Source organism: Coregonus lavaretus (genome assembly GCF_964263955.1).
Source record: "Coregonus lavaretus genome assembly, chromosome: 6".
Classification (NCBI taxonomy): Eukaryota; Metazoa; Chordata; class Actinopteri; order Salmoniformes; family Salmonidae; genus Coregonus; species Coregonus lavaretus.
The window spans coordinates 66,482,985-66,510,298 of NC_139993.1; the positions used below are offsets into that span (position 1 = coordinate 66,482,985).

General features: G+C 43.7%; 1 protein-coding gene across 1 annotated transcript in view; it reads left to right on the forward strand.

Annotated features, from left to right (window-relative positions):
- Positions 1-26,967, forward strand: part of LOC311131589 (gamma-aminobutyric acid receptor subunit gamma-3-like) — a gene marked incomplete at both ends in the record, with an annotated part of 377,976 nt that extends 351,009 nt beyond the window's left edge. The window contains 2 exons of the mRNA XM_084164657.1: positions 21,999-22,201; positions 26,689-26,967. Of these exons, the coding sequence (XP_084020783.1) occupies positions 21,999-22,201; positions 26,689-26,967 (482 nt within the window). The remainder of the gene's footprint in view (positions 1-21,998; positions 22,202-26,688) is intronic.
- Positions 26,968-27,314: the final 347 nt, after the last annotated feature.

The following is a 27,314-nucleotide window of genomic DNA, read 5'->3' on the forward strand; positions in this document are numbered from 1 at the left end:
CTGGTGCAGGTCTACAATTTTGTTTCTGGTGTCCTTTGACAGCTCTTTTGTCTTGGCCATAGTGGAGTTTGGAGTGTGACTGTTTGAGGTTGTGGACAGGTGTCTTTTATACTGATAACAAGTTCAAACAGGTGCCATTAATACAGGTAACGAGTGGAGGACAGAGGAGCCTCTTAAAGAAGAAGTTACAGGTCTGTGAGAGCCAGAAATCTTGCTTGTTTGTAGGTGACCAAATACTTATTTTCCACCATAATTTGCAAATAAATTCATTAAAAATCCTACAATGTGATTTTCTGGATTTTTTTCCCTCAATTTGTCTGTCATAGTTGACGTGTACCTATGATGAAAATGACAGGCCTCTCATCTTTTTAAGTGGGAGAACTTGCACAATTGGTAAATGACTAAATACTTTTTTTCCCCCACTGTATCTGTGGCCAATGGCAATGAGCCTTCTTGGGCGGGCGCTTCTACAGTAAATCAATGGAGCACTAAAGATTGGCTTTTGCTGGCTAGCTCTCTCAGCGGGTGCTGCGGTGACGTAGCGTCTCCATGAATGACAGCACCCTGAGCCAATCACGCGCAACCAGAGAAGATCAATGACACCTACACTCTCATTTCTCTGTCTGCCCCTCCACCAAAGAAAGCACAGAGCGAGGCTGAAACAGCTGCATTAGGAAGCTGCCTTACTCAACGAAAATGTGCCTAAACAACAATGCAATGGGAAAACGACCACATATGCTTTATTAGATCAAGCTATTTTTGTATTAAATTAAATTGTTTGCTTACTGATATGATATATTGTTGAGACATGAAATAACAGAATCCTGGATATTGGTGTGTCTCCGCCCACTGCATAAGATATGTGCTCGTGTTCATGAGTTCTGCTTACTTTAAAATATTTATTTTCACCTTGTCTGTTTGTCCTTGTTGTCTGTTTGTCCTTGTTGTCTGTTTGTCCTTGTTGTCTGTTTGTCCTTGTTGTCTGTTTGTCCTTGTTGTCTGTTTGTCCTTGTTGTCTGTTTGTCCTTGTTGTCTGTTTGTCCTTGTTGTCTGTTTGTCCTTGTTGTCTGTTTGTCCTTGTTGTCTGTTTGTCCTTGTTGTCTGTTTGTCCTTGTTGTCTGTTTGTCCTTGTTGTCTGTTTGTCCTTCATGCTCTCTATTAGTTCATGTGAAGTCCTGTGGAACGTTTTGGTGAAGGTAAATTGATTTCTGTTCTTTTCTTTTCACTTTCATTGTCAGGTATACATATTATACATATACTATATATATATAATATGCATATTTGGTTTTGTTTCGTTCGTCAAACTAATTAGATCCCGGCTTTAGACATTAGTCATAGACATTAGACAGTATGAAAATGTATGCACTCACTAACTGTAATTCGCTCTGGATAAGAGCGTCTGCTAAATGACAAAAAAATAATGAAAATAAAAGATAATTCCTGCCAAAGACATTATATATAATATACTGTATATTATATACATTATTATTATTATTATTATTATTATTATTATATACATTTTTATAATACATTAGACATTAGTCATAGACATTAGAGAGCTAATTTAATCCCGGCCTAAAACATTAGTCTTAGACATTAGAGAAGTATATGGAAGTAATCCACTAATATTGCCATGGTCTTTCACAACCGAACAAAGGTCCAAGTTCGTTATTGTTGTTAATGACCAACATATAACATTGTCCCATTCAACAATATCTAACTCACACCACTCACTACAGATCCTCCCTACAGGATGGATGGTAGAAGGAATTGTCCTGCTGTCCCAGATAAGAAATAAGATCAATGACAGAGAGAGAGAGAGAGAGAGAGAGAGACAGAGAGAGAGAGAGAGAGAGAGAGAGAGGGAGAGAGAGAGAGAGAGACAGAGAGAGAGAGAGAGACAGAGAGAGAGAGAGAGAGAGAGAGAGAGAGAGAGAGAGAGACAGAGAGAGAGAGACAGAGAGAGAGAGAGAGAGAGAGAGAGACAGAGACAGAGACAGAGAGAGAGAGAGAGAGAGAGAGAGAGAGAGAGAGAGAGAGAGAGAGAGAGAGAGAGAGAGAGAGAGATAGAGGGAGACCATATTAGAGACACGTATTTCCCTCAGATTACACAGACCCACAAAGAATTTGAAAACAAATCCAATTTGGATAAACTCCCATATCTACTGGGTGAAATATCACAGTGTGCCATCACAGTAACAAGATTTGTGACCTGTTGCCACAAGAAAAGGGCAACCAGTGATGCACAAACACCACTGTAAATACAAACCATATTTATCTGTTTATTAATTTTCCCTTTCATACTTCAACTATTTGCACATTGTTACAACACTGGACACAGACAATAATAGAACATTTGAAATGTCTATATTATTTTAAAACGTTTAAAATGTTTACCGTTCATTTGTGCCAATGCTGTTCCCTTGCTTCATCTATTGCAGAGTTAGAGTTTAATTAAATATATTTATAACTAACCCTTCTTCTACATGTGGTTCCATGGGTATTACAGTCTGCCATCAAACATCAACAATAAGACTTGTAGCCTACAGGATATTATAGCTAGCCTACCTCTAAACAGATGTTAGCCACTGCTCCATGATCCACCACCAACCATCTGTGATATGTGGTTGTCCCACCTAGCTATCTTAAGATGAATGTACTAACAGTTAGTCGCTCTGGATAAGAGTGTCTGCTAAATGAATGAAATGTAAACCAGTCAGATATCAACCAGTCAGATATAAACCAGTCAGATATAAACCAGTCAGATATAAACCAGTCAGATATAAAGCAGTCAGTATGGCACCAGTCAGATATAAACCAGTCAGATATAAACCAGTCAGTATGGGACCAGTCAGATATAAACCAGTCAGATGTAAACCAGTCAGATATAAACCAGTCAGATATAAACCAGTCAGATATAAACCAGTCAGATATAAACCAGTCAGTATGGCACCAGTCAGATATAAACCAGTCAGATATAAACCAGTCAGTATGGCACCAGTCAGATATAAACCAGTCAGGTATAAACCAGTCAGATATAAACCAGTCAGATATAAACCAGTCAGTATGGCACCAGTCAGATATAAACCAGTCAGATATAAACCAGTCAGATATAAACCAGTCAGATATAAACCAGTCAGTATGGCACCAGTCAGATATAAACCAGTCAGGTATAAACCAGTCAGATATAAACCAGTCAGATATAAACCAGTCAGTATGGCACCAGTCAGATATAAACCAGTCAGATATAAACCAGTCAGATATAAACCAGTCAGTATGGCACCAGTCAGATATAAACCAGTCAGGTATAAACCAGTCAGATATAAACCAGTAAGATATAAACCAGTCAGATATAAACCAGTCAGATATAAACCAGTCAGATATAAACCAGTCAGATATAAACCAGTCAGATATAAACCAGTCAGATATAAACCAGTCAGATATAAACCAGTCAGTATGGCACCAGTCAGGTATAAACCAGTCAGATATAAACCAGTCAGATATAAACCAGTCAGATATAAACCAGTCAGATATAAACCAGTCAGATATAAACCAGTCAGATATAAACCAGTCAGATATAAACCAGTCAGTATGGCACCAGTCAGGTATAAACCAGTCAGATATAAACCAGTCAGATATAAACCAGTCAGATATAAACCAGTCAGTATGGGACCAGTCAGATATAAACCAGTCAGATATAAACCAGTCAGATATAAACCAGTCAGATATAAGCCAGTCAGTATGGCACCAGTCAGATATAAACCAGTCAGATATAAACCAGTCAGATATAAACCAGTCAGATATAAACCAGTCAGATATAAACCAGTCAGATATAAACCAGTCAGTATGGCACCAGTCAGATATAAACCAGTCAGATATAAACCAGTCAGTATGGCACCAGTCAGATATAAACCAGTCAGATATAAACCAGTCAGTATGGCACCAGTCAGATATAAACCAGTCAGATATAAACCAGTCAGATATAAGCCAGTCAGTATGGCACCAGTCAGATATAAACCAGTCAGATATAAACCAGTCAGATATAAACCAGTCAGATATAAACCAGTCAGATATAAACCAGTCAGATTTAAACCAGTCAGATATAAACCAGTAAGATATAAACCAGTCAGTATGGCACCAGTCAGGTATAAACCAGTCAGATATAAACCAGTCAGATATAAACCAGTCAGATATAAACCAGTCAGATATAAACCAGTCAGTATGGGACCAGTCAGATATAAACCAGTCAGATATAAACCAGTCAGATATAAACCAGTCAGATATAAGCCAGTCAGTATGGCACCAGTCAGATATAAACCAGTCAGATATAAACCAGTCAGATATAAACCAGTCAGATATAAACCAGTCAGATATAAACCAGTCAGATATAAACCAGTCAGATATAAACCAGTCAGTATGGCACCAGTCAGATATAAACCAGTCAGATATAAACCAGTCAGTATGGGACCAGTCAGATATAAACCAGTCAGTATGGCACCAGTCAGATATAAACCAGTCAGATATAAACCAGTCAGTATGGCACCAGTCAGATATAAACCAGTCAGATATAAACCAGTCAGATATAAGCCAGTCAGTATGGCACCAGTCAGATATAAACCAGTCAGATATAAACCAGTCAGTATGGCACCAGTCAGATATAAACCAGTCAGATATAAACCAGTCAGATATAAACCAGTCAGATATAAACCAGTCAGATATAAACCAGTCAGATATAAACCAGTCAGATATAAACCAGTCAGATATAAGCCAGTCAGATATAAACCAGTCAGATATAAACCAGTCAGATATAAACCAGTCAGATATAAACCAGTCAGATATAAGCCAGTCAGATATAAACCAGTCAGATATAAACCAGTCAGATATAAACCAGTCAGATATAAACCAGTCAGATATAAACCAGTCAGATATAAACCAGTCAGATATAAACCAGTCAGATATAAACCAGTCAGATATAAACCAGTCAGATATAAACCAGTAAGATATAAACCAGTCAGATATAAACCAGTCAGATATAAACCAGTCAGATATAAGCCAGTCAGTATGGCACCAGTCAGATATAAACCAGTCAGATATAAACCAGTCAGATATAAACCAGTCAGATATAAACCAGTCAGATATAAACCAGTCAGATATAAACCAGTCAGATATAAACCAGTTAGTATGGCACCAGTCAGATATAAACCAGTCAGATATAAACCAGTCAGATATAAACCAGTCAGATATAAACCAGTAAGATATAAACCAGTCAGATATAAACCAGTCAGATATAAACCAGTCAGATATAAACCAGTCAGATATAAACCAGTCAGATATAAACCAGTCAGATATAAACCAGTCAGATATAAGCCAGTCAGTATGGCACCAGTCAGATATAAACCAGTCAGATATAAACCAGTCAGATATAAACCAGTCAGATATAAACCAGTCAGTATGGCACCAGTCAGATATAAACCAGTCAGATATAAACCAGTCAGATATAAACCAGTCAGATATAAACCAGTCAGATATAAACCAGTCAGATATAAGCCAGTCAGTATGGCACCAGTCAGATATAAACCAGTCAGATATAAACCAGTCAGATATAAACCAGTCAGTATGGCACCAGTCAGATATAAACCAGTCAGATATAAACCAGTCAGATATAAACCATTCAGATATAAACCAGTCAGATATAAACCAGTCAGATATAAACCAGTCAGATATAAACCAGTCAGATATAAACCAGTCAGATATAAACCAGTCAGATATAAACCAGTCAGTATGGCACCAGTCAGATATAAACCAGTCAGATATAAACCAGTCAGATATAAACCAGTCAGATATAAACCAGTCAGATATAAACCAGTCAGATATAAACCAGTCAGTATGGCACCAGTCAGATATAAACCAGTCAGATATAAACCAGTCAGATATAAACCAGTCAGATTTAAACCAGTCAGATATAAACCAGTAAGATATAAACCAGTCAGATATAAACCAGTCAGATATAAACCAGTCAGATATAAACCAGTCAGATATAAACCAGTCAGATATAAACCAGTCAGATATAAACCAGTCAGATATAAACCAGTCAGATATAAACCAGTCAGTATGGCACCAGTCAGATATAAACCAGTCAGATATAAACCAGTCAGATATAAACCAGTCAGACATAAACCAGTCAGTATGGCACCAGTCAGATATAAACCAGTAAGATATAAACCAGTCAGATATAAACCAGTCAGATATAAACCAGTCAGATATAAACCAGTCAGATATAAACCAGTCAGATATAAGCCAGTCAGATATAAACCAGTCAGACATAAACCAGTCAGTATGGCACCAGTCAGATATAAACCAGTAAGATATAAACCAGTCAGATATAAACCAGTCAGATATAAACCAGTCAGATATAAACCAGTCAGATATAAACCAGTCAGATATAAATCAGTCTGATATAAACCAGTCAGTATGGCACCAGTCAGATATAAACCAGTCAGATTTAAACCAGTCAGATATAAACCAGTCAGATATAAACCAGTCAGATTTAAACCAGTCAGTATGGGACCAGTCAGATATAAACCAGTCAGATATAAACCAGTCAGATATAAACCAGTCAGATATAAACCAGTCAGATATAAACCAGTCATATATAAACCAGTCAGATATAAACCAGTCAGACATAAACCAGTCAGATATAAACCAGTCAGATATAAACCAGTCAGATATAAACCAGTCAGATATAAACCAGTCAGACATAAACCAGTCAGATATAAACCAGTCAGATATAAACCAGTCAGATATAAACCAGTCAGATATAAACCAGTCAGTATGTGACCAGTCAGATATAAACCAGTCAGATATAAACCAGTCAGATATAAACCAGTCAGATATAAACCAGTCAGATATCAACCAGTCAGATATAAACCAGTCAGATATAAACCAGTCAGATATAAACCAGTCAGATATAAACCAGTCTGATATAAACCAGTCAGATATAAACCAGTCAGATATAAACCAGTCAGATATAAACCAGTCAGTATGGCACCAGTCAGATATAAACCAGTCAGATATAAACCAGTCAGATATAAACCAGTCAGATATAAACCAGTCAGATATAAACCAGTCAGTATGGCACCAGTCAGATATAAACCAGTCAGATATAAACCAGTCAGTATGGCACCAGTCAGATATAAACCAGTCAGATATAAACCAGTCAGATATAAACCAGTCAGATATAAACCAGTCAGATATAAACCAGTCAGATATAAACCAGTCAGATATAAGCCAGTCAGATATAAACCAGTCAGATATAAACCAAACTAAATAAAAATAAATAATAATTAAAAATAAATAAAATAAACTAGTGTAGTATACTGGCCAATGATTATATTGGTGATTCTGATCCAACCATAAATTAATACATTGTGCCCCTGGCCTGAGAGGATGGAAGTTCAACATGTAGCTAGATGTAGTATGCTAATGTTAACCAGCTGGCCTAGTGTATCATTGCCCATGAAAGGAAGTTAGGCTAGCGAGCAAGTATTTTAGCCAGGTAGCCGAGGACAACAAAAACTACAAGTACCTGTATGTACTGTATGACAGAGTGATAGACCTTTAGGCACCATGAAAGAGGAGGATGGCATTGGCGTTTCTCTACAAGTAGGGTGAGTCAACATGATTTTTATACTTGCACGCACACGCACGCACACACACACACACACACACACACACACACACACACACACACACACACACACACACACACACACACACACACACACACACACACACACACACAGAGAAATCAGTACCATGAACAGTCACATTTAGCTTACGTTGATTTAATACTTTTTGGTATCTTTTAGTTGTCACTGTACTAGACTAAGCAGAGGTGATTTGATGATGTTGAAATGTTGAAGTTGAAATGGTGCTGGAATAGTGGAGGCAGCTCCTGTTTTCTTTGCGACTTGCGGTAACTCTCCATGGTTGTAAATCAATAGTTGTTTAGTAGTCTGAAAATGTGGGAAACATCAACTTGATTGACCATGCTGTAGGTCACGTAACTGTTTGTTACATGCAATATGCTTTGTGGACTTCACCAGACAGATGATGCTCTCCAGTGTTGAAAGTGTGGTTGAATTGATTCTGCCGCCGTCTTCTTATTGTCTCTGCCTTTAGGCCTATTTATCACGGTGTCAAGGCATATGAACTAACAGGTTATAGAGCAAACAACACAATTATCACAACAGATGTAATATGGCTTTGTTTCTGGATTGGCTTCCCTGGAGATTTTACCCACGCACCGCTACTGGGGAGAGACGGAGAGATGGGTTTTAGCTGCCAGCCATCAGGTAGCCAGCAGGAAATGGTAGGTACCACAGGATGGGGTGGGGCTTTCAACAGGAAGGGGTGGGGCCCTGATGGGTCAGGAGTGCTGAATGAGAGACGATGACATCTTTCAGGAATTGATTCTTTACCAACCTACTATACTGTATACCCCAGCCCCCTACACTCCCAAAGCCCCCTACCCCCAGCCCCCAGCCCCCTGCACTCCCAAAGCCCCCTGCCCCCCCAGCCCCCTGCCCCCAGCCCCCCCACAGAAACATGGCTCTCTGGGGATATTCTGTCGAAATCGGTCCAGCCAGATGGGTTCTCAGTTCATCGCACAGACAGGAATAAATATCTCTCCAGGAAGCAGAAGGGCAGAGGTGTGTGTTTCATGATTAATGACTCATGGTGTAATTGTAGTAACATACAGGAACTCAAGTCCTTCTGTTCACCCGACCTAGAATACCTCACAATCAAATGCCGACCTGTATTATCTCCCAAGAGAATTTTCTTCGGTTATAGTCACGGCCGTGTATATCCCCCCTCAAGCCGATACCACGACGGCCCTCAAAGAACTTAACTGGAGTTTATGCAAACTGGAAACCACATATCCTGAGGCTGCATTTATTGTAGCCGGGGATTTTAACAAAGCAAATTGGGAGACTAGGCTGCCGAAGTTCTATCAACATATCGACTGTTGTATCCTCGACCATTGCTATTCAAACTTCCGGGGTGGTTATAAGGCCCTCCCACACCCTTCTTTCGGAAAATCTGACCACGACTCCATTTTGCTCCTCCCTTCCTATAGGCAGAAACTCAAACAGGAAGTACCCGTGCTAAGGACTATTCAACGCTGGTCTGACCAATCGGAATTCACACTTCAAGATTGTTTTGATCATGCGGACTGGGATATGTTCCGGGTAGCTTGCAAAAATAATTTAGACGAATACTCTGAAACGGTGACTGAGTTTATCAGGAACTGTATAGTTGATGTTGTGCCCACTGTGACTATTAAAACCTACCCTAACCAGAAACCGTGGATAGATGGCAGCATTCGCACAAAACTGAAAGTGCGAACCACCGCATTTAACCATGGCAAGGTGACTGGGAATACGGCAGAATACAAACAGTGTAGCTACTCACTCCGCAAGGCAATTAAACTGGCAAAACATCAGTATAGAGACAAAGTGGAGTCACAATTCAACGGCTCAGACACGAGACGTATGTGGCAGGGTCTACAGACAATCACGGACTACAAAAAGAAAACCAGCCACGGTGCTTCCAGACAAACTAAACACCTTCTTAGCCCGCTTTGAGGATAACACAGTGCCAATGACGCGGCCCACTACCAAGGACTATGGGCTCTCCTTCTTCATGGTGTCACGATCGCCAATAAAGTAGGACCAAAGCGCAGCGTTGGGAGTGAACATGATGACTTTAATGTTGAAATAACGACAAAACAAAACACGATCCGTAACGTCCTCAGTACACCGACTGAACATAGAACAAAAACCCACAACTAACACAAGAAAACCTACATCTTAAATATGGCTCCCAATCAGAGATAACGAGCCGACAGCTGACACTCGTTACCTCCGATTGGGAGTCATTGAATACAAACAAGGAAACACAACCACAACCTAGAAATAGACACAACAGAACTCCCCACCTAGAAATAAACGTGACAGACATGCAACCATAAAACATCACCCAAAACCCAACAAAACAACATACACCCTGGCTCAAATACACAAGTCCTGGAGCCAGAGTGTGACAGTACCCCCCCCTAAAGGTGCGAACTCCGGGCGCACCAGCATACAGTCTAGGGGAGGGTCTGGGTGGGCGTCTGTCCACGGTGGCGGTTCTGCCCCTGGTCGTGGTCCCCATCCCACCTTAGTCACCACCCGCTTCCCTAGCCTCCTCCACATTACCACCCCCCAACTACACCCCACTGGGTTAAGGGGCGGCACCGGACTACGGGGAAGTACCGGACTAAGGGGCAGTACCAGGCTGAATGGCGGATACTGGCTGGACGGCTCTGGTGGCTCCTGGCTGGTCGGCTCTGGCGGATCCTGGCTGGACGGCTCTGGCGGATCCCGGCTGGACGGCTCTGGCGGATCCCGGCTGGACGGCTCTGGCGGATCCCGGCTGGACAGCTCTGGCGGATCCCGGCTGGACGGCTCTGGCGGATCCCGGCTGGACGGCTCTGGCGGATCCTGGCTGGACGGCTCTGGCGGATCCTGGCTGGACGGCTCATGGCTGGCTGATGGATCTGGCTGCTCATGGCTGGCTGACGGATCTGGCTGCTCATGGCTGGCTGACGGATCTGGCTGCTCATGGCTGGCTGACGGATCTGGCTGCTCATGGCTGGCTGACGGATCTGGCTGCTCATGGCTGGCTGACGGATCTGGCTGCTCATGGCCGGCTGACGGATCTGGCTGCTCATGGCTGGACGGCTCTGGCGGATCCTGGCTGGCGGAAGGCTCTGGCTGATCCTGTCTGGCAGAAGGCTCTGGCTGATCCTGTCTGGCGGAAGGCTCTGGCTGATCCCGTCTGGCGGAAGGCTCTGGCTGATCCCGTCTGGCGGAAGGCTCTGGCTGATCCTGTCTGGCGGACGGCTCTGGCTGGACAGGGCTGACGACGCACCCCGTAGGCTCGGGGCGTTGAGCAGGGACAGGCAGAACCGCACTGGGGACACACACCCCTGGCCCTACACGGGGATCAGGAACGGGCCGGACCGGACTGGAAACACCCCCCAGTACCTCTCTCCGTGCCTCCACACTTTCCATCCCCTTCGTAACCAGTGGCCCCCTTAAACTGGCGGCCATATCTGCCAACCTCTTGCACTCCTCCGGGCCGTACACCTTCTGCCCCGACGTCGTGAGCCCCCCCCTAAAAATTTTCTGGGGGTCTCTCCTCTCGGTGGACCAGGCCTCCATAGTCCTCTCCCAACCTTCGCTCTTCTGGCTCCACCACCCGTTATCCAACTGCTGCTTGGTCTCGTTGTGGTGGGTTTTTCTGTCACGATCGCCAATAAAGTAGGACCAAAGCGCAGCGTTGGGAGTGAACATGATGACTTTAATGTTGAAATAACGACAAAACAAAACACGATCCGTAACGTCCTCAGTACACCGACTGAACATAGAACAAAAACCCACAACTAACACAAGAAAACCTACATCTTAAATATGGCTCCCAATCAGAGATAACGAGCCGACAGCTGACACTCGTTACCTCCGATTGGGAGTCATTGAATACAAACAAGGAAACACAACCACAACCTAGAAATAGACACAACAGAACTCCCCACCTAGAAATAAACGTGACAGACATGCAACCATAAAACATCACCCAAAACCCAACAAAACAACATACACCCTGGCTCAAATACACAAGTCCTGGAGCCAGAGTGTGACACATGGCCGACGTGATTAAGACATTTAAGCATGTTAACCCCCGCAAGGCTGTGGTCCTCTGTAGCTCAATTGGTAGAGCATGGCGCTTTTAACGCCAGGGTAGTGGGTTTGATCCCCGGGACCACCCATACGTAAAAATATATGCACACATGACTGTAAGTCGCTTTGGATAAAAGCGTCTGCTAAATGGCATATTATTATTATTATATTATAAGGCTGCCGGCCCAGACGGCATCCCTAGCCGCGTCCTCAGAGCATGCGCAGACCAGCTGGCTGGTGTGTTTACGGACATATTCAATCTCTCCCTATCCCAGTCTGCTGTCCCCACATGCTTCAAGATGGCCACCATTGTTCCTGTACCCAAGAAAGCAAAGGTAACTAAACTAAATGACTATCGCCTGTAGCACTCACTTCTGTGCTTTGAGAGGCTAGTCAAGGATCATATCACCTCTACCTTACCTGTCACCCTAGACCCACTTCAATTTGCTTACCGCCCCAATAGATCCACAGACGATGCAATCGCCATCACACTGCACACTGCCCTATCCCATCTGGATAAGAGGAATACCTATGTAAGAATGCTGTTCATTGACTATAGCTCAGCATTCAACACCATAGTACCCTCCAAGCTCATCATTAAGCTTGAGGCTCTGGGTCTGAACCCCGCCCTGTGCAACTGGGTCCTGGACTTCCTGACGGGCCGCCCCCAGGTGGTGAAGGTAGGAAACAACATCTCCACTTCGCTGATCCTCAACGCTGGAGCCCCACAAGGGTGCATGCTCAGCCCACTACAGGTTTGCAGATGACACAACAGTACTAGGCTTGATTACCAACAATGACGAGACCACCTACAGGGAGGAGGTGAGGGCTTTGGGAGTGTGGTGCCAGGAAAATAACCTCTCACTCAACGTCAACAAAACAAAGGAGATGATCGTGGACTTCAGGAAACAGCAGAGGGTGCACCCCCCTATCCACATCGACGAGACCGCAGTGGAGAAGATGGAAAAGCTGACAAACTGAAATGGTCCACCCACACAGACACTGTGGTGAAGAAGGCACAACAGAGCCTCTTCAACCTCAGGAGGCTGAAGAAATTTGGCTTGGCACCTAAGACACTCAGAACCTTTTACAGATGAACAATTGAGAGCATCCTGTCAGGCTGTATCACCGCCTGGTACGGCAACTGCACCGCCCACAACCGCAGCGCTCTCCAGTGGGTGGTGCGGTCTGCCTAATGCATTACCGGGGGCAAACTACCCGCCCTCCAAGACACCTGAATCACCCGATGTCACAGGAAGGCCAACAAGATAATCAAGGACATCAACCACCCGAGCCACTGCCTGTTGACCCCGCTATCATCCAGAAGGTGAGGTCAGGACAGGTGCATCAAAGCTGGGACAGAGAGAATTAAAAACAGCTTCTATCTCAAGGCCATCAGACTGTGAAATAGCCATCACTAGCACATTAGAGGCTGCTGCTGCCTATTGAAATCACTGGCTACTTTAAGAAATGGAACACAATTCACTTTAATAATGTTTCCATATCTTGCACTACTCATCTCATATGTATATACTGCATTCTATTATATAATATTCTACTGTATCTTAGTCCTAGCCGCTCTGTCATTGCTTGTCCATATATGTATATATTCTTAAATCCCATTCCTTACTAGATTTGTGTGTATTGGGTATATGTTTTGAAATTGTTAGATATTACTGCACTGTCGGAGCTAGAAGCACAAGCATTTCACTACACCCGCTATAACATCTGCTAAACACGTGTATGTGACAAAGACATTTGGATTTGAGTTGTTACAATCCTCGTAATGAATGTGTTAATATAACTAATGTAAAGCTGTAGGTTGAGTCATGCTGTTCTCTGTTGTTCTGAACTCAAACTCTTATGAATAATGATTGCATCTCAAATGGCATCCTATTCCCCACACAGTGCACTACATAGTGCCCTCGTCAACAGTAGAGATTCTATAGCGGACCAGAGTCATGGGCAGGGTAACCTGGCCGGGGAGGGTGAGACCAACCTGCCTGGGATAGTATAGAAGTAATCCTTCTACCCCCCCAAACCCCACCCCCACAAAAAAAAAAATATATATATAAATATATATAAAACAAATGAAAATTAAAAATATACTAGAAAATGTGAAAAATGTGAAAAATATATATTTTAAAAAAAAAATTGTAAAGTGGTTGTCCCACTGGCTATCATAAGGTGAATGCACCAATTTGTAAGTGGCTCTGGATAAGAGCGTCTGCTAAAATGACGTAAATGTGAATGTAATGTAACCTACCAGGTAGGGTAATGACTGTGGTCAGCAGAGCCTGAAACGAGAAGGAATGGATTGAGAAGAGAGGAAAACCAGCTGAAATAGATGTGGCCCGCTTGTTGTGATAGAAGCTCTGAGAAACAGTGTTACAGTCACCACAGCTTCTCTCTGAGGCATCCCTATGATGTTCAGAGAGAGAGAAAATCAACCTCCCAGCACAGAGCCCTACTCCCTCATTGAAATGAAGGATACATTCACCCAGCTGGAGGTAAGGCAGGTGGAGCTGGAACAGCAGGTGAACACACTCCAGTCAGCACAGTCCCAGACAAAAGTCCAGCATAACAACACCCCCTTAACTAGACCTGGAGAGCTGGAGGTGGAGAGAGACATGTCTGCACTCTGGACTGTGGTGAGACAACATCAACAGGAGAAAGAGCAGGAGCAGGAGAAGAACAGAGCACTAGAGGAGAGGATCAGAGTGCTGGAGGAGAAGGTGAGAATGATGACGGGTGACAGAGAACAACCCATTAGAGAGCTGGCCACCCCCGCAGAGAAGCAAGCAGAACAGCCCACCTCAGATCCTGGCCAGTCTCGACACCACAGCAGAACAGTACACCCTAGACCCTGACCATAGCCTCGACATCACACCCAGACAAACACAGAGCACTAGAGGAGAGGAGAGGATCAGAGTGCTGGAGGAGAGGATCAGAGTGCTGGAGGAGAGGATCAGAGTGCTGGAGGAGAGGGTGAATAGTAAACTTGCCAGTAGAAAACCTGACCTTTGACCTCTCAGCTTCAACAATGACAAATGGTTTGATGAAGAATGCAGAAAACCTGAGCCTACGCCTTCACTATGGTGAATCATTTACATTTTACATTTTAGTCATTTAGCAGACGCTCTTATCCAGAGCGACTTGCATCCAGAGTGAGTGCATACATTTTCATACTGGCCCCCCGTGGGAAACGAACCCACAACCCTGGCGTTGCAAGCCCCCATGCTCTACCAACTCAGCTACAGTCACATGCAAACAAGCATACATAGTTCTTACTAAAACAATACAGAAATACACTACGGAAAAAGAAGGAACAGCACGTCAGAAATCAGCTCAATGTAACCGAAGCATCCATAGACTGGAACAACATCGAAGAGTGTGCTACCTATATCCCCCCACTAGAATCCCCATACTTTAATGAAGACAGTTTCTCCATCCTGGAGGGGGAAATCAATAATTTCCAGACCCAGGGACATGTACTAGTCTGTGGCGACCTAAATGCCAGAACTGGACAAGAACCTGACACCCTCAGCACACAGGGGGACAAACACCTACCTGGAGGTGACAGCATTCCCTCCTAGGCACAACTACGACAACATAACCAACAAAAATGGGTCACGACTCCTGCAGCTCTGTCGCACACTGGGTATGTACATAGTCAATGGTAGGCTTCGAGGGGACTCCTATGGTAGGTACACCTATAGCTCATCTCTTGGCAGTAGTACTGTAGACTACTTTATCACTGACCTCAACCCAGAGTCTCTCAGAGCGTTCACAGTCAGCCCACTGACACCCCTATCAGACCACAGCAAAATCACAGTCTACTTGAACAGAGCAATACTCAATCATGAGGCATCAAAGCCAAAAGAACTGAATAATATTAAGAAATGCTATAGATGGAAGGAAAGTAGTGTTGAAACCTACCAAAAAACAATTAGGAAACAAATTCAATCCATTCTAGACAACTTCCTGGACAAAACGTTCCACTGTAATAGTGAAGGTGTAAACTTGGCAGTAGAAAACCTAAACAGTATATTTGACCTCTCAGCTTCCCTATCAAATCTAAAAATCTCTAACAGAAAACCAAAGAAAAGTAATAACAGTGATAAATGGTTTGATGAAGAATGCAAAAACCTAAGAAAGAAATTGAGAAACCTATCCAACCAAAAACATAGAGACCCAGAAAACCTGAGCCTACGCCTTCACTATGGTGAATCACTAAAACAATACAGAAATACACTACGGAAAAAGAAGGAACAGCATGTCAGAAATCAGCTCAATGTAATTGAAGAATCCATAGACTCTAACCACTTCTGGGAAAATTGGAAAACACTAAACAAACAACAACACGAAGAGCTATCTATCCAAATCAGAGATGTATGGGTAAACCACTTCTCCAATCCTTTTGGCCCTATAAGAAAGAACAAACAAGAAAAACATATACATGATCAAATACAAATCTTAGAATCAACTATTAAAGACTACCAGAACCCACTGGATTATCCAATTACATTGAATGAACTACAGGACAAAATACAAACCCTCCAACCCAAAAAGGCCTGTGGTGTTGATGGTATCCTGAATGAAATGATTAGATATACAGTCCACAAATACCACTTGGCTATACTTAAACTCTTTAACATCATCCTCTGCTCTGGCGTCTTCCCCAATATTTGGAAGAAAGGACTGATAACCCCAATCCACATAAGTGGAGACAAATTTGACCCCAATAACTACTATGGGATATGCGTCAACCGCAACCTTGGGAAATTCTTCTGCATTATCAGCAGAATCGCACATTTCCTCAGTGAAAGCAATGTACTGAGCAAAATGTCAAATTGGCTTTTTACCAAAAACAACAGACCACGTATTCACCCTGCACACCCTAATTGACAAACAAACAAAACAAAAACAAAGGCAAAGTCTTCTCATGCTTTGTTGATTTCCAAATTGATGGAAAGTGGTGTTGGGGGAAAACATATGACATTATATAATCCATCTACACAAACGAATATTGTGAGGTTAAAATTGGCAAAAAACACACACATTTCTTTCCACAGGGCCGTGGGGTGAGACCAGTGGCGATTTTTGCTTGTAAATCTTGGTGGGGCAAACACCCCCCCCAAAATATGTGGGATGCAAAGCCACTACACAACACTAAACAATACATTAATTGCACTATAACTATAACAAACGGTGCCCACAAACTGTCAGGGCCTCCATAAAGCTGGCCCAACAGCAGAGCTTTCTTTTCAGCACCATGGAGTGAATCCTTTGCCACTGCTACACCTGGCTATCAGTGGAGCCTTGTATGGCAGCGAAACAGTTCATTCAGCCTCATTTACTGCCTTTTAAAAAAACATAGCTGATATGGCTGACTTGCTTAAACAAATGTGGTTTCTACTGACAATTGAGATGTACAAACTATGGCATAAGGGGACGACGAGCGGATAAGAGGCAATCCGTAATTTGGATTAAGACATTAATGAGCGAGCTAGGACGGACGTAGTCAATATGACTATTTGATTAGCACTTTTGAAATGCACAGCGACAGAATTCAGAACATGGGCCGTTCTTACAGTGTTCTCCCTGAACACCAAGTCAGAACCGTAGGATAAATAAAGGGGGCATATAAGCAGACAATGAAAGCTCTTACAATATTCAATGATTACATTTCTCTAAAACAGGCTATAGGCTACATGTGCACCACCAAGTCAGAACAGTAGGCTAAGTTATGAGGGGGAAAAGGGACCAAATTATTAGGGTGAGGAACATGGGCTACTAACAGCTTACTACACAACATACACTTAGTATTACTTTCTTAGCTACAGTATACATATCTCCCTCATTTATGCAGCAACAGTACAGTGGCTTGCGAAAGTATTCACCCCCCTTGGCATTTTTCCTATTTTGTTGCCTTACAGCCTGGAATTAAAATTGATTTTGGGGGGGTTTGTATCATTTGATTTATACAACATTTATACCACTTTGAAGATGCAAAATATTTTTTCTCGTGAAAACAAACAAGAAATAAGATTTAAAAAACAGTCAACTTGAGCGTTTAACTATTATTTGCACATTGTTACAACACTGTATATAGACATAATATGACATTTTAATTTGTCTTTATTCTTTTGGAACTTTTGTCAGTGTAATGTTTACTGTTAATTATTATTATTATTATTATTATTATTATTATTATTATGTAAACATATGTTTCCCATGCCAATAAAGCCTTTTAAATTAATATTGAAATTGAAATATAAGAGAAGATAGCGAGAGGGAGGGAGAGAGGGAGATGGAGAAATCGAGAGAGAGAGAGAGAGAGGGAGAGCGAGAGAAATAGATAGAGAGAGAGAACTAGGGAGATAGAAAGAGAGCGAGAGGGAGAGGGAGAGAGAGCGGGAGAGAGAGAGTAGGAGAGGGAGAGAGAGAGAGGGGGATAAATAGAGAGAGAGGGACAGAGAGAGAGAGAAAGAAAGAGAGGGGGGATAGAGAGAAAGAGAGAGAGAGAGAGAGGGACAGAGAGAGAGAGAGAGACACAGAGAGAGAGAGAGAGAGGGGGGGGGACAGAGAGAGAGAGAGGGACAGAGAGAGAGAGAGGGGGGGGATAGAGAGAGAGAGCGAGAGAGAGAGAGAGAGGGGGAGAGAGAGACAGAGAGAGAGAGAGAGAGAGAGGGAGAGAGAGAGAGAGAGAGAGAGAGAGAGAGAGGAGAGAGAGAGGGAGAGAGAGAGAGAGAGAGAGAGAGAGAGAGAGAGAGAGAGAGAGAGAGAGAGAGAGAGAGAACAGAGTGTGTGGGAGGTGGAGATTTACAAATAGCAGTTTTTGATATATGAAGGAATATGACATGAGAACAGTCTGGGGGGGGATGGTCTGGGAGATGAAGAGAGAGTGATGCTGTCTTCCCCTGTCAATAACATAAAGGGCTCTATTTTAACAAAGATAACCAATGGTAAATCTAAGCTCTGGCTATAGGTCTGGCGGTTTTCACACTAGTTATTATGAGTGCAATAGCTGGCGGTGCTGCTGGGTTTTAGGTGTGACGAGGGCTTGACCACTCACTGGCCGTTCCCATGGCTTAGCACTGCATGTGTTTGTCTCAAGTTCTGTAGGTTATTGATGGACTTTGCATTGTCATCAACTCCGGTGTGTCTGTGGGCACGGACTGTTCTAGTCCTGGTCCGTGGTGGATTGATCGTTTATTAAATAGTGTAGGCTTACAGTAACGAGTGATGGCAACAGTAACAAAGAAAAACATCCAGTGTTTCCTCAGTATGTTTGGAGTGTTTACAGTCAACATTGTTGTAATCGGCTTCAAGGACTATAAGCCTTTATGCATCACTTAGTCCTCTAATAACAAATACTAGGTTCCAGAGAATTGTATTGTATGTGTGAGGCACGTTCTCAATATGCCAGATGTATCCTAGGACTACTGTTGATATGGTGTTGTAGGACTGAATCATTTGAGTAGCCTGTTTGGAGGAGAAAGTCTTTGGTAACAGGACAAGAGGCGCTCTTTAGAAATGGGGATGGATACAAGCCAAATGGAGTGTGAATTGCACGCAGGCCTATGTGAATTGTGAACGATGCAAAAGCCTCACCAGTAGAACATTTAGAAACGTTTTATGGATGGGCTACTTGGCTGAAGCATGGCCAGGATGACAAGCACACCTACTCTCGACGGGTCTGACCTAGAGTATGTGGACAACTACAAATACCTAGGTGTCTGGTTAGACTGTAAACTCTCCTTCCAGACTCACATTAAGCATCTCCAATCCAAAGTTAAATCCAGAATCGGCTTCCTATTTCGCAACAAAGCCTCCTTCACTCATGCTGCCAAACATGCCCTCGTAAAACTGACTATCCTACCGATCCTTGACTTCGGCGATGTCATTTACAAAATAGCCTCCAACACTCTACTCAGCAAATTGGATGTAGTCTATCACAGTGCCATCCGTTTTGTCTCCAAAGCCCCATACACTACCCACCACTGTGGCCTGTATGCTCTTGTTGGCTGGTCCTCACTACATATTCGTCGCCAAACCCACTGGCTCCAGGCCATCTATAAATCCCTTCCAGGCAAATCCCGCCTTATCTTAGCTCATTGGTCACCATAGCAACACCCACCCGTAGTCTGCGCTCCAGCAGGTATATCTCACTGGTCAAACCCCAAAGCCAACACCTCCTTTGGCCGCCATTCCTTCCAGTTCTCTGCTGCCAATGACTGGAACGAACTGCAAAAATCTCTGAAGCTGGAGACTCTTATCTCCCTCACTATCTTTAAGCATCAGTTGTCAGAGCACCTTACCGATCACTGCACCTGTACACAGCCATTCTGAAATTAGCCCACCCAACTACCTCATCCCCATATTGTTATTTATTTTGGTCATTTGCACCCCAGTATCTCTATTTGCACATCATCTTCTGCACATCTATCATTCCAGTGTTAATACTAATTGTAATTATTTTGCACTATAGCCTATTTATTGCCTTACCTCCATAACTTAACACATTTGCACACACTGTATATAGATTTTCTATTGTGTTATTGACTGTTCGTTTTGTTTTACCCCATATGTAACTCTGTGTTGTTGTTGTTATCGCACTGCTTTGCTTTATCTTGGCCAGGTCGCAGTTGTAAATGAGAACTTGTTCTCAACTGGCTTACCTGGTTAAATAAAGGTGAAATATTTTGTTTTTTTAAATAACTGGATCATGAGTAGACAATTTAGAAACGTTTTATGGATAGGCTACTTGGCTGAAGCATGGTCAGGATGACAAGCACACCTAACTGGATCATGAGTAGACCATTTAGTAAAAATGTATGCACACATGACTGTAAGTCGCTTTGGATAAAAGCGTCTGCTAAATGGCATATTATTATTATTTATATTATTATGATTTAGAAACGTTTTGTGGATAGGCTCCTTGGCTGAAGCATGGCCAGAATGACAAAGACTCTAGATGCATTGCTGTTGAACCAGTTTTCGTTAAAGTAGGGTAGTGGTTTTTAATCAAACAAAATGAAAAACAAGAAATTGTTACAGGAAAATAACTTAAATGCTTCTAAATAAGAGTGGCACTGGATTATCTCATCTCTCGTTCCAGATAGCCTCTATGGAGGGGGATTAATCCACAATAATGACAGAGCTGTATAAATTAATGTAATAGCCTATAGATAAAAAGAGGAGGTCTGCTCACTGTTTTGCTGCTGCCAAACTTTCAATAAAGCTTTGTTGATTAAGATGATCGATAGTTTTGACTATTGGCGAATGCATTGGGCATAAAAAAGAAAACTGCCTTAATTGAGGAGGGGAGGCTATTCTTGATTTTTAATCAAACTAACAAAATCTGAAAAAACATGAGTTTTTTATGTTTCTAAATACAAGGTTTATGGACGCTGTGTGTTACAGTTGGATAGGCTGCGCTTCTGCTGTCGAAATCCATGCCATAACCACCCGAGTTACCGCTTAGACCAGCTTTCAGTTGGTCTTAAATATCCCCACCAGCACATACTGAAATTGGTACTTTAGTACACGTTTCTAGGGACACACCTCAGTGCAGAGCTCATATAAGACAGGTAAATTATTGATCCTGGTACTAGGGTTTGAGAATAGAAGAGCACCGGCTTTAACAGGTTGAAATTGCAAACGAGCGTGTGTTTGACAATTGCGCTTAACGGCAGCTGAAAAAAGAGCACAATATGTCCTGACAGATAAGATACCGTACTGAAAGATACTGTACTGGTAAGACACTGTACTGGTAAGACACTGTACTGGTAAGACACTGTACTGGTAAGACACTGTACTGGTAAGACACTGTACTGGTAAGATACTGTACTGGTAAGACACTGTACTGGTAAGACACTGTACTGGTAAGATACTGTACTGGTAAGACACTGTACTGGTAAGACACTGTACTGGTAAGATACTGTACTGGTAAGACACTGTACTGGTAAGATACTGTACTGGTAAGATACCGTACTGAAAGATACTGTACTGGTAAGATACTGTACTGGTAAGACACTGTACTGAAAGATACCGTACTGAAAGATACTGTACTGGTAAGACACTGTACTGGTAAGACACTGTACTGGTAAGACACTGTACTGAAAGGCTGTGGAGAAAGTTGGTGCTGAATTTATAGTATAGAAACCAGAAACAGAGCTGAAGATGGGGTCTCTCTTTCCTATCCAGGGATAACCACGGTGTTGACCATGACCACTCTGAGCACAGTGTCCAGGACGTCACTACCCAGGGTTTCCTACGTGACGGCCATGGACCTCTTCGTCACTGTGTGTTTCCTGTTTGTGTTCGCTGCATTGATGGAGTACGCCACACTCAACTACTATTCATACGGTGCCAGCCCCAGCCCCAGACCCAGGAAGACCCAGAGAATGGTAAGATACAACCCTAGACCCAGGAAGACCCAGAGAATGGTAAGATACAACCCTAGACCCAGGAAGACCCAGAGAATGGTAAGATGCAACCCTAGACCCCGGAAGACCCAGAGAATGGTAAGATACAGCCACAGACCCAGGAAGACCCAGAGAATGGTAAGATACAGCCACAGACCCAGGAAGACCCAGAGAATGGTAAGATACAGCCACAGACCCAGGAAGACCCATATAATGGTAAAATACAGCCACAGACCCAGGAAGACCCAGAGAATGGTAAGATACAACCCTAGACCCAGGAAGACCCAGAGAATGGTAAGATACAGCCACAGACCCAGGAAGACCCATATAATGGTAAGATACAGCCACAGACCCAGGAAGACCCAGAGAATGGTAAGATACAGCCACAGACCAGGAAGACCCAGAGAATGGTACGATCCAGACCCAGGAAGACCCAGAGAATGGTAAGATAGAGCCACAGACCCAGGAAGACCTAGAGAATGGTAAGATACAGCCACGGACCCAGGAAGACCCAGAGAATGGTAAGATACAGCCACAGACCCAGGAAGACCTAGAGAAGGGTAAGATACAACCCTAGACCCAGGAAGACGCAGAGAATGGTAAGATACAGCCACAGACCCAGGAAGACCCAGAGAATGGTAAGATACAGCCACAGACCCAGGAAGACCCAGAGAATTGTAAGATACAACCCTAGACCCAGGAAGACCCAGAGAATGGGAAGATACAACCTTAGACCTAGGAAGACCCAGAGAATGGTAAGATACAGCCACAGACCAGGAAGACCCAGATAATGGTAAGATACAGCCACAGACCAGGAAGGCCCAGAGAATGGTACGATACAGCCCCAGACCCAGGAAGACCCAGATAATGGTATGATCCAGACCCAGGAAGACCCAGAGAATGGTAAGATACAGCCACAGACCCAGGAAGACCCATATAATGGTAAGATACAGCCACAGACCCAGGAAGACCCAGAGAATGGTAAGATACAGCCACAGACCAGGAAGACCCAGAGAATGGTACGGTCCAGACCCAGGAAGACCCAGAGAATGGTAAGATACAGCCACAGACCCAGGAAGACCTAGAGAATGGTAAGATACAGCCACAGACCCAGGAAGACCCAGAGAATGGTAAGATACAGCCACAGCCCAGGAAGGCCCAGAGAATGGTACGATACAACCCTAGACCCAGGAAGACCCAGAGAATGGGAAGATACAACCTTAGACCTAGGAAGACCCAGAGAATGGTAAGATACAGCCACAGACCAGGAAGACCCAGAGAATGGTAAGATACAGCCACAGACCAGGAAGGCCCAGAGAATGGTACGATACAGCCCCAGACCCAGGAAGACCCAGATAATGGTATGATCCAGACCCAGGAAGACCCAGAGAATGGTAAGATACAGCCCCAGACCCAGGAAGACCCATAGAATGGTAAGATACAGCCACAGACCCAGGAAGACCCAGAGAATGGTAAGATACAGCCACAGACCAGGAAGACCCAGAGAATGGTAAGATACAACCACGGACCCAGCAAGACCCAGAGAATGGTAAGATACAGCCACAGACCCAGGAAGACCCATAGAATGGTAAGATACAGCCACAGACCCAGGAAGACCCAGAGAATGGTATGATCCAGACCCAGGAAGACCCAGAGAATGGTAAGATACAGCCCCAGACCAGGAAGACCCAGAGAATGGTATGATCCAGACCCAGGAAGACCCAGAGAATGGTAAGATACAGCCACAGACCCAGGAAGACCCAGATAATGGTATGACCCAGACCCAGGAAGGCCCAGAGAATGGTACGATACAGCCCCAGACCCAGGAAGACCCAGATAATGGTATGATCCAGACCCAGGAAGACCCAGAGAATGGTAAGATTCAGCCACAGACCCAGGAAGACCCAGAGAATGGTAAGATACAGCCACAGACCCAGGAAGACCCAGAGAATGGTAAGATACAGCCCCAGACCAGAAGACCCAGAGAATTGTATGATCCAGACCCAGGAAGACCCAGAGAATGGTAAGATACAGCCACAGACCCAGGAAGACCCAGAGAATGGTAAGATACAGCCCCAGACCCAGGAAGACCCAGATAATGGTATGATCCAGACCCAGGAAGACCCAGAGAATGGTAAGATACAGCCACAGACCCAGGAAGACCCAGATAATGGTATGATCCAGACCCAGGAAGGCCCAGACAATTGTACGATACAGCCCCAGACCCAGGAAGACCCAGATAATGGTATGATCCAGACCCAGGAAGACCCAGAGAATGGTAAGATACAGCCACAGACCCAGGAAGACCCAGAGAATGGTAAGATACAACTACGGACCCAGGAAGACCCAGATAATGGTAAGATACAGCCCCAGACCAGGAAGACCCAGAGAATGGTATGATCCAGACCCAGGAAGACCCAGAGAATGGTAAGATACAACCACGGACCCAGAAAGACACAAAGAAGTGTAAGGCTGTCAGCGTGGTATGTATGAGCAAAGCATGGGCCTCAGAACACATTAAGAAACAGTTCAGAAACCATGGCAGTTTTACTCACCAACATTATAGTTCAACAGCTGGATCATAAAATCCAGTCTTCCAGTATGATTTGTCCACTTCCGTCAACATTGCTACAGTATTATTACAAGAACAACACATCCAAGATAATGACATGATTTCAGGCTTGTAATATCTTCTGATTGAGGAGGCCGTCCAGTTCTATCCTGTGGGATTTAAAAATATAATGGGGAATAAGGGAATACGAACATGAAGGAATGTAATGATATATTCCTTGATTGGTATTGGCCCTCTTAGTGCAGTGTTGCTCGGCTCAATTCACAGAGGAGTATAACTTAGCTTATCCCCTCCAAGAGCTCTCTTCAACCTGCTATGGGCCCTGATCCTGCAGAGAGAAACAGAGACACGGTGTGTGTCTACAAACGGCACCCTATTTTCAATATAGCGCACTACAAAAGTAGTCCACTATGTAAGGAATAGGGTGCCGTTTGGGACGTACCCCAGACCCAGGGGCAAGAGGTCTTTCAGATGATGGAGACATACTGACTAATCTCCTCTGATAGGAACAGTATTACATTAACAATTCTCCCGTCTCATATTGCCTCACAGGATTCTCTGCCCCTTAAACACAGACAATATGAACCTACTCCTGTCTGGGATTAGTTTATGTCTGCAGTAAAAAATCTTTGTTTACCATAATGTATGGGGAATTATGTCTCCTATACAGTACTTCCCCTGATTAGTTACAGTATACTTATGTATTAGTAATATTACAATGATAAGGTTAATACTATATATTGGTCGGGGCCTGGCCCGCCCTACCGTACCTCCTTGATTACTTATCCTGTTTATCAGTCAGAGCCTGCTTTATCCAACCGATCTTGATATTAGTCATATAACAATGAAATATTTATCGATAAGTATTATTTTAGAAACCTCTGCTGTTAAAGAAGTACAGCAGCCTTCAAAGTCTCACCTAAATGTATTCATATGACAGTTTCTTACTTTTAACCCCTTTGATGGATCTCTTCTAACAGAGGTTCTGTTATATTATCTCTGAAGTTGTTTTAGAGTCTGTGATGCTGCTCAACTCTGTCTGATATTGATAGACGTCTAAAGTCTGTGAATGAGGTCAGGGATGGGGGAGGTCGTCCCAAATAACACCCTATTCCTTATAGAGTGCACTACTTTTGACCAAAGCCCTATGGGATGTGTCTATATAGTGAAAGGGTGCCATTTAGGACGGAGACTGGATGATCCCAGCTCCCAGATCTGAGTGTCAGTCCTCTCTGGATGCTTACTGCTCAGATTAAACGCATGACAGTGCACTTCCTTCCTCTCAAACCTGATATCCCACGGGGGGCCAGTATGAAAAATTTATGCACTCACTAACTGTAAGTCGCTCTGGATAAGAGCGTCTGCTAAATGACTAAAATGTAAATGTCTCTGTGTCCTGGCATGATGCTCCAAGAGAGTCACTCCACTAACCAAGTCTCTCTCTCTCTCTCTCTCTCTCTCTCTCTCTCTCTCTCTCTCTGTCTCTGTCTCTGTCTCTGTCTCTGTCTCTGTCTCTGTCTCTGTCTCTGTCTCTGTCTCTGTCTCTGTCTCTGTCTCTCTCTCTCTCTCTCTCTGTCTCTGTCTCTGTCTCTGTCTCTGTCTCTGTCTCTGTCTCTGTCTCTGCTCTCTCTCTCTCTCTCTCTCTCTCTCTCTCTCTCTCTCTCTCTCTCTCTCTCTCTCTCTCTCTCTCTGTCTCTCTCTCTATCTCTCTCTCTCTCTGTGTCTCTCTCTCTCTCTCTCTCTCTCTCTCTCTCTCTCTCTCTCTCTCTCTCTCTCTCTCTCTCTCTCTCTCTCTCTGTCTCTCTCTCTCTCTCTCTCTCTCTCTCTCTCTGTGTCTCTCTCTCTCTCTCTCTCTCTCTCTCTCTCCCTCCCTCCCTCCCTCCCTCCCTCCCTCCAGAACTACTCAGTGTTGGAAGTGGGACCCCCCCCTACAGTGATCACGTATAACAACTCCCTGTACTGGCAGGAGTTTGAGGACACCTGTGTCTATGAGTGCCTGGATGGGAAGGACTGCCAGAGCTTCTTCTGCTGTTACGATGAGTGTCGAGGAGGAGGCTGGAGGAAAGGACACATCCAGATAGATATACTGGAGCTGGATGCTTACTCCAGGGTCTTATTCCCCACCTCCTTCACTCTGTTCAATGTAGTCTACTGGGTTAGCTACCTGTACCTTTAGCAGGTTGAACTGGGGAGGCTATTTCTACCTTCAGCAACCCGGAGAGAGAGAGGTGCCGTGGACTTTAAGAAATGAGAGAGAGGTGCCATGGACTTTTAGAACAGAGAGAGAGGTGCCGTGGACTTTAAGAACAGAGAGAGAGGTGCCGTGGACTTTAAGAACAGAGAGAGAGGTGCCGTGGACTTTAAGAACAGAGAGAGAGGTGCAATGGACTTTAAGACCAGAGAGAGAGGTGCAATGGACTTTAAGAACAGAGAGAGAGGTGCAATGGACTTTAAGAACAGAGAAAGGTGCCATGGACTTTTAGAACAGAGAGAGAGGTGCCGTGGACTTTTAGAAAAGAGAGA